Source organism: Adiantum capillus-veneris, chromosome 13 (genome assembly GCF_014529385.1).
Source record: "Adiantum capillus-veneris isolate H3 chromosome 13, ASM1452938v2, whole genome shotgun sequence".
NCBI classification, from domain to species: Eukaryota; Viridiplantae; Streptophyta; class Polypodiopsida; order Polypodiales; family Pteridaceae; genus Adiantum; species Adiantum capillus-veneris.
Genome location: NC_140943.1, coordinates 103,625,315 through 103,641,775, shown reverse-complemented (window position 1 = coordinate 103,641,775; position 16,461 = coordinate 103,625,315). Strand labels below are relative to the sequence as shown.

At 42.0% G+C, this 16,461-nt stretch overlaps 2 protein-coding genes and 1 pseudogene across 2 annotated transcripts; all 3 read left to right on the top strand.

Annotated features, from left to right (window-relative positions):
• Positions 1–3,243: 3,243 nt before the first annotated feature.
• On the top strand, positions 3,244–3,501 carry LOC147444558 (protein transport protein Sec61 subunit beta pseudogene; annotated as a pseudogene).
• A 354-nt stretch (positions 3,502–3,855) lies between these two features.
• Positions 3,856–6,112, top strand: LOC147444557 (uncharacterized). Its single transcript, XM_086527884.1, has 3 exons — positions 3,856–4,002; positions 5,700–5,764; positions 6,040–6,112. The coding sequence occupies exons 1-3, from the start codon at positions 3,856–3,858 to the stop codon at positions 6,110–6,112; spliced, it is 285 nt and encodes a 94-aa protein (XP_086384010.1).
• A 3,357-nt stretch (positions 6,113–9,469) lies between these two features.
• Positions 9,470–10,219, top strand: LOC147444556 (uncharacterized). The gene has a single exon (XM_086528118.1). The coding sequence runs from the start codon at positions 9,470–9,472 to the stop codon at positions 10,217–10,219; it is 750 nt and encodes a 249-aa protein (XP_086384244.1).
• The last annotated feature ends 6,242 nt before the right edge of the window (positions 10,220–16,461 follow it).

Genomic DNA, 16,461 nt, shown 5'->3' with positions numbered 1-16,461 from the left:
CATATCGATGGCATGATAGCAACGATGAAGAAGGCGAGATGATGCAAAGTCGTCCATGCATGCCGCTCTACACTGGTGCAAAAATCTCAGTTCTTTGTACCACGTTCGCAATGCTTAATTTGTAGTCTATCTACGGTTGGTCTCATGCCTCAGTCACAGAGCTTTTCAAGTAAACACGTTTTATCCTAAGCATGGTAACGTGCAAATTACAGTTTATATAAAGTGATCAAAGGGCTTACTTGTTCATGTAACGACAGGCTGCTCAATGAGCAAATCTTTCCAAAAGGGAATCACATGTCCCCTACCCATCCAGCCGCTAAAAAGCTTGAATTATTAGAAAATACTTGCATGTCCTAATGATTGTATACTTTTTTGCAATGAGTATGCAAACTTGGAATAGTGTCCCAATTGTGGATCAAACAGGTACAGGGAGGACACACAAGGAAAATTTATCGCTGCAAAGGTCGTTTGACACTTTCCTATCATTCCAAGAATAAAGAGTATGTTCAAGTGCAAGTCCATAGCCACTTTGATGACATGGCACTCAAATACTAGATCGACAGATGATATGATGCGGGTACTTGTTGACTCTCGTGCATGGAAGCACATGAAGAAAAGTTGGCCTACATTTAAGAACGAGCCTTGATGTATCTGCTTTGGTCTGGCAATGGATGGAGTAAACCCATTTGGATTACGAATTTCATCATGGAGTAGGTGGCCTATTTTTCTGGTTAATTATAATCTTCCACCATGGCTCGCAATCAAGAAGGGCCCTTTGTTGTTGTCATTGATCATCCCAGGAAAGTACAAAGCAAAGAACATGGACGTCTATTTGGCACCACTTATAGAAGAGCTCCAAATCTTGTGGACAAGAATCGATGTGGTTGATATGTCCCAACCAATCAAACGATGGAATGTACATGTGCAAGGAATTCTCATGTGGACCATGCATGATTGGCCAAGATTCGGTGAGTGCTCAGGTAAGTGCCTTTAAAACCCTCACACGCATGTGATTCATGGCTATGCCAATGCTTTTATATTTTTATTTTGTGATGTTTCAGGCTTGAGTTACTCGGGAAATCATGCATGTCCGAAATGTGGTCCTGGACTTGGCTTCTACCGCTCTCAGCATTTAAACAAGACAGTTTACGAGGAGCATGGTAGATTTTTTCCTAAAGTACATGAGCTACGTGGACCAAACATATGCAAACATGACATGCATCCACCGAAAGCAAGCGATTGGAAAAACATGTGGCTGGAGAGGGAGATTGGATGCCACCTGGAATGAAAAGACTTTCTATTTTCCATGAACTCTTGTACTGGAGTGACCTATTGATTAATCATTTGCTCAACCCAATGCACATCTTCAAGAATGTGGGAGAGATCATATGGAAAACCATCACTGCGAAAAGGGAGAGCAAGGACGAAAGAGATGACCTGCACGGTGTGGGTCGAATGCCTGAGATGTGGCCTTGATTTAAACCCAATGGAAAATTTGCTATACCAAAAGGTCCATGGGTTTTGAGTCACACAAAAGAGCAACAAGTGAAGAAGACTAAAGCTTCATTCAAGACTCCCACAGGGTGCATGCGATGTTTGAAAACAACTTTTACGAGAGATGAAAATCTCAGTGGTCTTAAGTCCCACGATTGACACAAATGTTTACAGTTCATCTTACCAATTTCCATAAAGGGTTGTTTGATATATGACATTAGAAAAAACAATCTACAAAATCAATGAGTTGGCACACTGGATCAGTTCAAAAGAGATAAGAGAAGATAGCATTGATGCAGCACGCTTAAATGCTATTGAAGCAGTGTGCATGGTGGAGAAGTACTTTCCAACAAACATTCTTACCATCCAAATGCATGTGGTTGATGAAGTTGCAGTTGTTGGGGCGGTCCATAGCAGGTGGATGCTCTTCTTGGAGAGATTTATGAAGACTTTAAAGGGGTTTGTTCATCAAAGGGCTCGCCCCGAGGGTAGCATGGCCAAAGGATGGCTTGTACAAGAGTCTCTTGTCCTCATCAGTGAATTTTTTGTCTCAATTGATCCAGAGATGCCCCGAATGTGGATTACTGAGGTCAACGTCAAGGTGACAGGGGACAAGCCGCAAGGACAAGGCATTGTTAGGAAGATGGACATCACAATGCGAGAAAAGGTTATGAGATTTTTCCTTCTCAACTCAGACATCATGCAAAATTGCCTAGAGAGGTATGAAGGGGAAAAGCAACAATGATTGACAGATCGCCTTCAATCCAAGCGCAACCGTGCCACTAGAAACCTTCCTATTCCAGATCATCTTCAAAAATTGCCTAACTTTCCAACTGGGCGGTGGTTAGATGCGACACTCTTAGAGGCAAAGAGGAATGGATTTTTGATTTACTGAAGATGAAGAGGAGATGTCAAGGGGTTGCGCTTGGCATGTATATTTCACAACTGCATGTACAAAGCTCCACATGAAGACTAGTTTGCTTTAATAACTTTTAGTTTGTTTCAATTTTGTGGATGCAGTATCACAAATATGGAGCTTTGTGGCCAGCATGGGAAACACTTCAGAGTGCAACAGATCAACAAACAAAGGTCACTTTCGACAGTGGTGTTAGGGAAAGCTTCATCCAAAAAAGTAGGAGTGGTGTCAGGGATGAGAATACAGAGACTAGCCAGCTTGAATACTTTGGCTACATCCAAGACATCTTGAAGATTAGATTTAGAAAGTTTGATATGTTTATCTTTACTTCGTTAGCATAGTGGAGAAAATCACAAATCTCCCCTCTCATTCACCCACGTGGAGTCGCTTTCTAGCGCTAAAAAAAACTCCTGTCAAAAGCTCTTGCGCCGTCAAAAGCTACGCGGAATAAAAGTAAACAGCGGAGCGGTTCAGAGGTTGACAGTGCGCACGATTGACGGCAGGTTGATCTTCTCCAGAGGCAGGTTCTCTCTCCACAGGCACGTTCGTAGCCTTATGTTCTCTCTCTCTCTCTCTCTCTCTCTCTCTCTCTCTCTCTCTCTCTCTCTCTCTCTCTCTCTCTCTCTCTCTCTCTCTCTCTCTCTCTCTCTCTCTCTCTCTCTCTCTCTCTCTCTCTCTCTCTCTCTCTCTCTCTCTCTCTCTCTCTCATCCACAATTGCTCCATAGTCTGCGGCAGTTCTACGCGCGCTGGCTGAAGCACCATGTTCCACAAAATGGGATGGAAGGTGGGAGTGTCATGATCGTCTCCTTTTCTTTCTCCTTCGTCATCAGCCATGTCTGCGCCAACAGGAGCTGGACCACGAGGAACCATGGGAGCTCGCAGGAGAAGGGTTGGGGGAAGCGGTGCAGGCAGCACGTCCCTTGGCAATGGAAGTGCCAGCGGTAGCAACATGCTGCATTTCTACACAGACGATGCCCCTGGCGTCAAGATGAACCCCACCTTTGTCCTCGGCATGAGCGTCTGCTTCATTGCAGCTGTCGCACTCCTCCACACTGTAGGCAAGATCTATGCATCTCGATCTGCTTCTTAGCTATTATGGCCTCTTTTCTTGGTTTTAGTCATATTTTTGTAAGGTTGTAAGGATCACACTACTTCACTTATGCTCGTGGGTGACTCTGATCGGCCTTAACATGAACTCTCAGTGTGCTGTTGTGTATTTGCAAGATCGATTTTCTCAGTAGCTATGGGTAATTTGTTTGTCTGAGGAAATCATCATATATCAAATGCAAGATGTTTGCCGATCTCATTGCCACGTACATGGAAAATACCTCTATTGATACGATGCAGTCAGAGGGTAATCGCCTCTTTTTTGAGTGCACGTGGCTCTACAGATATGGTGCTTGAATGTCAGAACTTGAGGATTTCCCCTCAGTGAGAACTCAGCATGTCCACTGTACTCGTCGCTTATGATGTGATTATGATGCAAATATGGAGTGATGGCAGAAGAGTTGCAAATCTTGCAGGAAGCAGATCTTCCAAGTCTTTTGCTCTCCAGACATTGTCGATGGCGATGCATACAGATGCTCCTGATGTTTGTAGAGTTTCCAGACTTTCTTTCAATTTTCCTTTCCCCGCCAGCACACTTTGGAAGTATGTGGCTTGACCTCCTAATTTCCACAGCAGGGATGATTGCGTCTCTCTGATCCCCATACTATTAGGGTTTTCATTCACAAACTCCACATGTGCCACACAATTGAATGCACATTGCGATTGTTGCAGCTCTTATAAAATGTGAGCCAAGAGCGTCTCTTTGACAAGCCCACCTTGGCCCACTATACCCACTAGACAGAGCCGTGGTGCCCTAAAACTGGTTGATCCTGTGATAAATTGCAAAACCTCGCTAGCTCGCTCCAAGCCTATTTTGGTGATGGGAGCTTCATCAGTGAACGTAACATCAGAGGGGAGCTTGGCAAGGGAGGAAAAAATAAGTGTGATACGATTTACAAGAGAGTTTAGCTCGGCGCGACTGCAGCGTTGAGCTCGTTATTAAGACTGTGACTGTGTAAAAGGCCATAGAAAGGGAATGAGAGTTTGCTTCACAGCTTGTAGACTTATGGCAATACCTGATGCCTCTTCATCGAGGCGTGTGCATTTTGGAGTTTTCCGTCTAGCAGTTTTTGCACCCGCACCCAATTTGCATAGTGCCATAATTTCTCAAGCTTCTGTGATAGCCGAGAGCTGTTCATGGTTCTGCGGTAAGCACACTGGAGAGCTAGATTTGGTTTCGTAAGCAATGTCAAGATGCTCAAAAGCCGGTAAGGGGATTGGGATGACAAAGAGCCTCTATAAATCAAGGTGTCACAGAGCTAGTCCTGGCCTGAAATAAAACACACGTCTCATCATTGTCATCAAGGTGCCACAGAGTTAGATTTCGTTTCATGAACAATGTCAAGATGCTCAAAAGCCGGTAAGGGGATTGGGATGACGAAGAGGCTCTACAAATCAAGGTGTCACAGAGCTAGTCCGGGCCTACAACTCGACAAAGAGCAATACTCTCGAAATATGCTTCTTGCGTTCTTGAGTTCGGGCCTGCAACTCGACAAAGAGCAATACTCTCGAAATCTACTTCTTGCGCTCCTGTTCTAGAGTAGCCGTGAACATGCAAGTGTAGGTGATTATCGTTGTGGATACGTACGAGCTCTAAGGGGCTCAACTGGGTGACAATGCATTGCTGGCTTTTCCAATCAGATCTTGTGCAATTTTTTGTCCCCCTTTGCACTATTTATCTCTCGAAAATTCAATGCTCCAAGGTTTGTGGCGATGATGCAGGGTGTGGTAGTAGCATTGGTGCAATACGATCTACTGCATGTTTTCGGTAGGAGTAGTTGGAGGACCTTGAGGGACATGGAGTACACAGATGGCGTTAGCAGACCAAGGCTAGTCACAGCGCACAACACTACTAGCAAATACCTCTTATCAGCTCTTATTTTTTGCTTGGTGATTCCTCGTTTAACAATGCTGCCAATTATCTTGTAGATCTTCATTACTTGCTAGTGCATCTTGCATGGATAACTAATTTAATGTTTTGAGACCATGTTCACCTTGTCCAACGTCTAGGAGGGGAGAGTTATTATGCACGGGTAGGGGGTGTCCATGCTGAGGATAAAGGGGTGTCACTAGCAATTATAGCAGCTATCTTTGTATGTCTACCTTCAACTACCTTACTCATCTTGTTTTTGCAGGCACAACTACTTATGGACTAACTCTACCGTGTTTCATTGTTTGCAGATAGATCAAGAGAAACTTGGACATAACTCCTCTACATTTGCAACGGCGACATATTCCAACGTGCGGTGAGTACAAAGTGCCACATTTTAATCTTGAACGCTGAGGACACAGTAAAAAGGAACACACCAAAAATTGCATGCTGCTGTGGGAATGGCACGTTCCCTCGTATTATAAAAATTGGGGAGGACTGTGCAAACTCCCCCGTGCAGGGACACCAACACGTTTTCTTTTTTTTCTATAACATAAGAGATAAAGAACATATACAAATAATGAGATTACTCTCAGAACCTTAAACATTGTGCTATTACTTTTCTAACGCTTCGTACTTATTCTTTGCAAGGGACATTCAAGAAATCAGCTACCGCTTGCCTCTTCTCAGTCCGAAACCCCACAACAGCGCAATCCAGCACTAGGTACTAGTTGTTTCAAATGCTTGAACTGTCCGTTGCTTAGCCGTGACTAGTAACTAAATATCATAAGGTTCTGATCGCATTGAACCATTAAGATTGAGTCCGACTGAAGCCTTCAATGGACCATCACCGAAAGCGTAGGATACACCTCAGCAGATCGAAAGCGAGACATCGCACTTCAATGAAGAAGAAGGCTATATTTCTACCATGCTCACAATCATGGATTGATATCGTCAATTTAGTACACCGATGGAGTTCAGAAATAGCAACGACATTGAGACCTTTAAGCATATGCTTTGTTTGTGGTGTAGTTTTCATCCAAAGAAGTGCCTCTTTTCATTATACTCGAGCTTCAGACGAGACATTGGTTGCAATGTTTGCTAGTAGTCTACTGGTATCCAGCTTAGAGGCTACACAAATAGAAACACAATGGGTGCAGTGCTCCGCTTGTGAGAACTCAAGTGCACGTCACAGATATTGTGTGCCGTTACTTCCAGACTACACAAGAAGAATACTAAACGGAAATCAGCTTCACATACAGCTACTGAGCGTCATTGACATATCTATCAATGCCATCTCAACAGTGACAACAATTGCACGTGGTACACTAGACAGACGTTCAATATTAGATAACCCTCTGCTATCATGGAGTAAAGATCATAGAACAACCTTAATAGAGCAAGACCTAGCTACATCACAAGTGGCAGACATACTTGCATTTATGTCCCTTAAGAACAACTTCGTACTACAAAAGTACATGTCGATGGCTGAATGACCGAATAAGAAGCTTGGCCTCTGCATACTAAGTCAAGATAGTGTGAGCAAGATCATTCAGCACCAACAAGACAACGCACCGTTTGCACTGATGGCACAACTTGACACGAGTTTGATGTTTGGTATCATCGAAAACATCGTTGAACTAGCCAGGAGAAGAGCATTCACCGCTAGCGATACTTACGAATTTGCTTCTCTACAGCTCCGTGGCCGTCAACAATTGCTTGAGAGAACAGTTACTTTCAAGCCCAACGGCATGCCTGCTGCATCAAGCTCCATGAATGACATCACAATAGAGATGGCAGTGTTTACATTCCTGTTCCCTTTCAAGAAAGGCCAATATGATGGTAAAATCAACTTTAGTATATATGTAAAGATACGTGCATCGACTCTGTTCTCTGTTTACACCCTGTACAAGCCATACCTGCTCATAATGTACCAACTAAAGCAGGCTCTTATGTTGGCTAACAATACACACATGAGCTTGTTGCAAAGGGACATTGACAACTACAAGAAGGCCAATCGTATAGCATGATGAGGATACTGTGAGACATGTGCTTCGGTACAGCGCCCCTTCGAGCATGCGAGGCTCCTGATCGTGGAACCGCAAGAACCTAAAGGACTTGATAGCAATGGTGAACGAATGGGGAATGCTTGATTTCTTCTTGACTTTCACTGCTGATGAGGTCACAGACACAAGATGGCCTGAGATTGACACGATCAAGCTAATTGCACGTCATTTGAACGCCTCCTTCACTTGGACAGACTACCCATTCGAATGCACCCTCACCTTCCACACTAAATTCCAAATGCTTATGTCCAAATATATACTTGCGAAAGGTGTGTTGGGCTGTGTGCAACACCACTTGGTTAGATATGAGGTCCAAAATAGAGGATCACTACATGCTCATGTCATACTATGGATGCATGAAGAAGACAAAGAGCAAATATTTGTTGAGATAACCGCATACATCCCGCCAGAAACTAGCACTGTGGTTTTTCCAGAAGTGAACCTCCTCCGACAACTCGTGCTCAGGTTGTTACCATGGTCAAAGAGATGGAGTATGTAAAAACGGTTTCCCATTTCATGCGCAACCAAATCCAAACCCAGTCTTCAACGAACAAAATCACAGATGGCAATACTTCAGGCCCCGGCATGAAGACAAAAATGTTGTACCGTACCACCCTACACTGCTTCTACTATGGGGTGCACATATGAATATACAGTGGGTCTCCAATTCATCCTTGTCCTCTTACCTCCCGAAGTATGCACTCAAAACTGAACCAATGGGCCATCTCAACATCCGCTCAGAAGATGCAGAGCGCTTAGGCCTAGGTGGCCTTGACACTGTGAAATTGAAGCTGATCTCAGCCTCTTTACTGTCGAAGCCTATCTCAGCAACAGAAGTGGCATTAAATTGTTTGCAAATCCCAATCATTTCAAAGAGTGACACCGTCCAATACGTCGACTCATCACCCCCGGCACTACGACAACGAATCATTTCTCACAACAATGATGTCGTGCTGCACCCTGTCGATCTGTACTGCGCACGACCACAAAGTCTGGAGAATCTTACCTTCTATGACTTCCACAAGAATTACACAGTGACGAAGGGAAAAAAAGTATTTTAGAGGAAAACACCTACGGCCAATCGCTGGAGCAGCAACACTAACTGGTCCGTTTCATAGACTTCCACCCAGGGCATCATCCAGAGGCTTTCTTTTACAACGTGCTGCTAAAGAGAATCACCTTCAGAAACGAATCCCAGCTGCTCTCACCGAAGAACACATCTAGGTCATACTATCTTGAGTGCAAACTTAGAAATTTTATTTTGACAGATGAGGACCTTGAGATGTACATCACAGAGTATACACAACGAAATATTCTCACGACAGATCGAACACACCAATTTCACAACATGATACTACAAAAGACATCCTCAACAAAGGCTGCCTCATTTCAATCTCCAGATGTGAAAACAGACTACGAGCAACAGGACACGACTTCTCGTATCTCTGTCCTTCTAAACGAGCTTCAAAACGTCCAGAATGCGTCACTGACATCTGAACAAGCAGAGATCTACAAGAAGCTCACAACAGCAAATGGTGGTCTGCATGTGATCACAGGCACTCCTGGCAGTGGCAAAAGCTTCCTCACAAGATATATCACAAGCCAACTCATAATGCAAGGGAAAACTGTCACACTCGCTGCTTTGACTGGTGCAGTGGCCAGGAGGTTAAGCAGCATCGCAACAACTGTCCATTACCAATTCAAGATACCAGTGCGCACACAACAGTATCCCCTCTCAATCTCCAAAACTGATGACAGATACGTCAGTATCAAAGAAGCAGACACGATTATCATAGACGATATTTTTGTGTTGACAAAGCAAACTTTTTGATCTCATAGTACGACAAATTGTGAATGTCACCAACGGCACACTGCTAGACCCATTCAAAGATAAAAAGCTCTTCTTGTTCGATGATTTGGCACAGTTTCCGCCGGTATGTAGGCATCAAAGTGATCATTGCTACTCATGACACATCACAAGCTCCACTTATTGGTCCACTGCTACTACGTACATTATGTCTTGCTCAGTGCGCCATGCAAAATATATCTCTTTCATAGAGTTCCTCAATACAATAAGAGTGAGGCTCCCCACAAAGAAAGAGATCCACGATGTGCTCGGTGATCGCATCATAACGCAAGATCAAATAGAGCAACACATCGATAGGAATATGACAATCATTTGCACACACAAGAGTGACCCTCGATATTATAATAACCTTCTCTTGGAACGCTTCCATCGGCATAGTCACATCATCCAAATCAGCCTCAAGAAAAATGCACACAACGTCCCTGATCTCCAAGCATGGCTTGAAGATCTCTACTTCCATGCAATTGATAGAATAGCAGAAGGAGCAAAGGCGATAATAACAGAGAACATAGACTTAACAATTGGAGCAGCCAATGGATCACTATGTTGCGTAGACGGAATCCTCCAAGATGAAGAGGGAGGTGTCAAAGAAATCAAAGTCACACTCGACACATCCAAACAGGAACATACACTTCAATGGTCAAAGCATAGCAGACGGACATTCAATGGGCACTGGTACCATAAATCCACATTCCCACTAGCTCTCGCCTACGCTATGACTGGACACAAGTCCCAAGGCGCAACAATCAACTCCAACGTCTTGCTCATTGTAAAAGAAGTTTTCGCCCCTGACCTTCTATACGTGATGCTATCACGCGTCACTGAGCAAACCCGGCTACATTTACTAGAGCTACCTGTGCGAGAGATGTTCACACCATCTAGATTTTTGAACTTCTAGCTGGGAATGTTTCCTACGACCTCTTCAGTATCAATTCCTCTTTCTATTTTTTTAAAAAAATATCCTTTGCAATATATATTAGAAAAACAATCACTAAGAAAGCAATCAAATCTACACAATATGAGATTTGCAATGCACTCTAGTCAATCTTCATATTGACCACATATGTTGTGAGTGAACATACACATTTGCAATGTACTTTCTACATAGCATTATGCATACAACAATGCTATGAAATTCTCAATGCAATTATAAATATAATGATTAGCTATACATCCTCTGTGATTTGAAAACAACTAGACACATCTATTTTTACATGCTACAAAGAATAATCAATTTTTCACATTGGAACGATGATAATTATTTGCAAAATACACATGAAATCAATATATCTATGATTGGACATCTCATGCACTAACAATATTTCACAATACATAATGCACATCCTATATAAACCAATGCAATGCAATCGTCGATACAATTACACAATTGTGGACTACTTGTACCCAATCAAGGATTGTAGCCCCCTTATGCATCAAGTTCAATATATAAAATCTAATTTCATTGAATTAAGGATTATAGCTCTCATATTGTACACTGACAATGTATATCAATTCAAATCTATGATGGTTAAAAATGTAAGACTTCAAGGATCTTTATATACCCAATGCACTAGTACAAGAAATTCGACCCTTGACTATCAAATCGTTATTTAAATATGCTCACCTTCTAAAACCAACTTCGGCCCTTTTATGGACCAATGGCTTCATCACAATGAGCCCGCACTCCAAAATTTCAATTGTTCTAGCTTCATACCTTTGTTTTCAGTGAAGGATTTAAATATTTTCAGAAGGTGTTATCGTATTAAGAATCACGCTCGGCCCCGAAAAAGGGATGACAAGCAATACAATTTAACTTTTACTATAGAATTATTTGCATAAGCTCATGTACCAAAATGGAGCTAACCAGTACCATAAGGGAGCTAACTAGTACCAAAAGTTGGCACTATAGAATTCTTTGCATAAGTTCATGTACAATATTGTGAGAATTTGGTGCAAGAAAATGGATCCAAGCTACAACTTTCTATTTGAAAATTTAGGTGACCAAATACAAGTGATGCACACTAGGGTCTCCAAAACCTAATTGTAACAAAAACAATATGGCTCACTTCCAAAATGGAGTGAATAATGTCAAATTCTTAGGAAAATCTAGTACTAGATAGAACCAAGTTTGGTAATATTCTAGCACCAGTGAGATGAAATCTGATAGCTAAGCTTCTTGAGCTATCTATTTCAAGATTGGGAAATCTAAGGATTCTCAATAAGATGTACAATCTGGAAAGGTTGATTTTCTTTCCAAAAACTCGACAAGGTCGACTTTTTTTGCATTGACATATGTGTGTCACTAGGAGCACATGTTAGCTATGAGTGCTCGTTGCATTCTGTCTCATCTTTTTGATAAAATTATGCAAAGCAAGGCTTCACTTCAGCGAACCTTGAATAGAAATTTCCAAAGTTTGGAATATGCTATTAGCATACAGAATTTGAGAAACTTGCCACCATGTCAACTTGATTTTCTCTTAGAGGTTGGTATGACCCAATCCACGATGGCATGTTGGGTACATCCGATAGCTCTACATTACCTCAAGCAAAGACAATTGCTCTCAAAGAGGCAACAAGGTTAGTACATTTTTAATTTGCAAAAGATTCCTCCATTGTGCAAAGCAAAGTGCTTTGCCAACTTTCATGTGAAGCAAGGCTTCTATTCTATACCAAGGTACTATCCATTGCCTTCAAATCAAGGATAATGTCACACATATTTGGCACTAAGTGGATATAAGCTCACAATTTAAGTTTTGGCAATGACGCACTGTGATGTATCCATGCCCATGTAATCGTGCAAGGCATGTATATCAGTAGCTCAAAAGGCTGAGACTCCCATTGAAACCAAGGGCTTACCAATCATTTTTTCTAATATGCATACATGGCATGTGAATAAGATGATAGTATAGCCACCCAATCAATGTATATGCTTCCTCAATACCATCATCTACTCTATCCACAAAGATTTGCAATTGGTAGATGGGCTTCCAATTGTTGTATATGTATACATCAGTGAGCACAATCCATCATTGGATCTATGCACAAGGTCCCAATGATGGTATCTGGGTAGAAAGTAGGCATGTCCTAGTTATCAAGCAATTGATTCATAGGAATACATAAATGCATTAAGAGAGTCTCCAACAAGTAATCTCTTCTATAAAAACTTGAGAAAATCCAATATGACTATTTTCTTTGAAGGTATTTGACATCTTTCCCCTTTGTTCATGGAGGGAGAAGATTCTGTCACGACTTATTTGTGAATAAGATTCCAACTAAAGAAGATATGTTGCTTAGTTGCAACACTAATTAGGCCTCTACAAGTGGCATTCTTAGGGATATGACCCTTCTAATACATAATCACTCCATCAGTGTTGACAGACATGATTTGAGCTTAGCACAATTGTACTTTCAAGGAAAGAAGTCCACAATCTACCCAAAAGTAGTGGACAAATTCAACTTTCTCAATTGATTCCAAACATTTTTGAACACGAAGCTAATCAAGGGGTTTGGATTGCAAAGGCAGCACCCACAGTTACCATTTTGTACTTCTTGTTCTTCCAGTTGTTTCTTTCAAATTTGCAAAGTGCACGTGACTATAAGTGAATGTTTTGTTTGCACTCTAGGTATGCATATGATCTGGTTTTATTACATTTTTTAATATGCTTTGTTTGACTTCAAGCTGGATGAATAAGCTCATTTTTCTCTTCAGAGACATGACAAGGCCATGTAAGAGCAAAGAATTTTGGGCCTCATTGTCCCAAATAAATTCCTATATTATGGAGCTATGGACCTAGATGTAGCATTAGGAGAAAGTTGGGGTGAATCACTTTTGGGCCCTGTAAGAAGTGCCACGTCGGCTTAGAGAGAGAAAATGAAAATGTTAAATTGTGAATTTTATGTGATACTTTTTTGCGCAACAAAAAGCCAAAATGACATTCTTTGGTAGGTAGCCACCGTCTTTATCATTCTTATCCTTCGTTCTCTTGTCAAGAATCCAACTAACCGTATGACTAATAATTTGAAATACCAACTTAGAAGCGTTCCCTCCAGAAACATAAGCCACACGAACTCTATCAACTCTAAACTTGAGAATATGGTCTTCCCTCCCAAAACCTGAGATATTTCATGAGTTTCGAGTCTCTGTCTTTTTCGCTATCAACTCTAGGAATGGAGAACACTTCTTTTCCTGATGAAAACACCAATTTGAACTTGCAATCCTCAGGCCCTTCATCTTTAACACTTACCCAAAGAAAGAACACACATCATCTTCATGTTGATGTATTGCAAGAGTACGCACCGTTGCAGAAACATAGGAGGGAGTCTTTCTTATCTCAACGGGAGAAAGAGCTTAGAAGTGTTAAGTATGGAGCCTGATTTACCCTTGTAATTTTATGTGGTAAAAGCGCACATTTGTAAGGCCCCCATTATGAGGAGAAGCCATCGTGCGTGAAGGAAAATCAAAATTTTCACGGACAAGAATCAGGGGCAACTTTAAAGGCCTCGGGGGCGGAGGCCCCCGAGCCTTTTTTTCCCGCCGGAATATTCTTTTTCGTCGGAATATTATGGCCGGATGGCGGCCGAAAAGTGGTCGGAAAACAACCGGTCGGTTGGCCGGTAGTCAATGGCCGATGGCCGGTGGTCGGAAGTCAATGGCCGGTGGCCGGTGGCGGAATTCAAAAGCGGACTTGTCTTCTCAAGGGCGGCCACACATGGGCGGATTGGAGGGTCCGATTTGGACTTATTCGCACAAGGGCGGCTACACATGGCTGTCTCTCATAAGAGAGGGAAGCCCTTTTGTCCTATAGAAGGAAGCCATTTCTACACACATTTCATAGTGTGACGTTGATGCAACAAGGTGAGTGTGAGGTGGTGAGAGTGAAGCAAGGCGGGAGCTCCATTAAGCGTATAATCCCTTTGTAAACTACTTCTTGTTTTGAAGTACTAAAGCCATTGAGTGGCTGCTTTCCCGTGGACGTAGCCCACATTGGGTGAACCACGTATATCGTGTGTACTCTCTCTCTCTCTCTCTACTCTATAATCTCGTGTATATAAATCTGTCTCTCTCCATTAAGTAATCTACTCAATTATCTATTTAGCTACGTCTTATTTCCTAACAAGAAGGACAAACAAGGGACATCATTTGGATTTGTAGACCGATGGGTCTATTTATCCAAAGGACCCTACGACAAATGCGCCACCTCCCTTTGCTAATATCACTAACCTCTTACATTTCACAGGCGATGGCAAGGATGGGCTATTGGGATACACCGAACATTTGGAAATGAGAGGATTAAATGCGGAAAGGCAAAGAAACTTCCTGGCGATGGAGAACATGCAGCTAAAGAAACTTAATGAAGCATGCTGTCAAAATATTTCATCAAATAAAGAGACAATCAAAGGCCTTGAGAAGAAGATCACAAGTTTGCGAGAGAAAGACACCTTGCTTGGTAGTCGGAAAAGAAAACGAGATCTGTGCAACATTGAAAACATGAAGATTGGTAGTGGTGGCCTGAAAAAATGAATACAAGCTTTAAGGTAGCTCGAAGTTTGTTTCTGATTTTGTATCTTCAATGTGATTCACTAAGAAACGGATACACTTTCCTATACATGATCATAACACATGGTGCTTTTTTTGTAGGTCTTTACTTCATTCAAACTCGAATGGTGCTGGCTTCAATGTCGGAGTGCATTACAGCCGTCTAGTTCCAAAAGAAGTAGTTGAAGAGATGATAACTCAAAAAAAAATTTGTAAGTTGAAAGGGAGGCTCCTTACCTCCTTCATGAACAAGAATCAGCTGGAACCAATGGAAGTGCAAGCAATACTTGATGAGAGTGGCATCTCACAGATGGGATACAGGGCACTCTTCAAAGCATTAGCTAAAAAGTCTCAAAATAAACTACAGAGAGGATCGTTTCTGCCAAATCCATCACATGTAAAGGCCTCTCGCCGGCACGTAAACTATGAGGTGTTTGAGAAACTTGGGTCACCATTCCATATTGAAGCAGCTTTCTTAGGCAAGGGTGGCAGAGAGGTACAGTTTAACGAGCACAACAACCTCTTCGTTGATCTCAAGTTTGTTCTGAAGCTCAACGAGTGCGAGGTCCTGAAGAACAAGAATCTGGAGAGAGTCATCATTACCCTCATGAACAAAGCTCTGGATCCATCAATAATGAAAGAGGATCCACGATACTTCAGCGTGCAATCCAAAAACAACATTCTAACTCTAGGATCATTTCAGGTATACTTTGTTCACTCTATGATAACAAAAATATTGATTATTTGGTTGTTGATTTTGTGTTTTCATTTTTCGCTGCAGGTTGATAAGGAAAATTTTGAAATCCTCGATTGGGTTTTTAGTCAAACCCAAATTCCTTCTATCATTAGGGAACAAAGAAACGGAGCCGTTCTTTCAGTGGAAGGATTTGGTGACTATATAGTGGAATGGCACATGGCTGGTGACTTAAAGACTCTTAAGTGTATGTACAACATAACACACAAAGCAGCTGTGGCAAATCCATGCTTATATTGCATAGCTGATGCACAATCTCTTGAGAGTGTGCAAGGGAATAGAGCTCCCAACAGACATCTTCAAGATAAAACTTTTAGACCAGTACTTGATATTCCTCTGAGTAGAGTTTTGTACATATGTTTCGCATATGTTCATTTGTACATATGTTTTGCATATGTTCATTTGTACATATGTTTTGCATGGAGATTAAAGCCATAGAGTGAGTCGAAAAGAGAGATCAAAGCATTAGAGGGAGTGCTCTTAGACATTGGTTTGCATGGAGGCAATGTCAAAATTGAAGAGGACCCTAAGATGTCTCAAAGTCATTACAAGGTACCTAGGAAAGCATCGATAGGCGGTGTGAAGGCAAGAAGGTTTCTTGGGTTTAGCCTCAAAGATTCAGATAGAGAAGAAAGGAGAAACCTGTTCAACAAATGGAAACAGTTACATAAAGTGATTAAAGACAATGTTGGTGGTGGAGCAATCCAAAATCACAAGGAAAACGAGTGGAACTCACTAGATAAAATTTTCCACTACCTTGAGCAGCATTCTTGGGACCAAAGTAAGCTCACATCATTTCAAGCAGCCTTGCTGGATTGGAAAAAGACTTACCTTACAGGGTGGGGTGGGC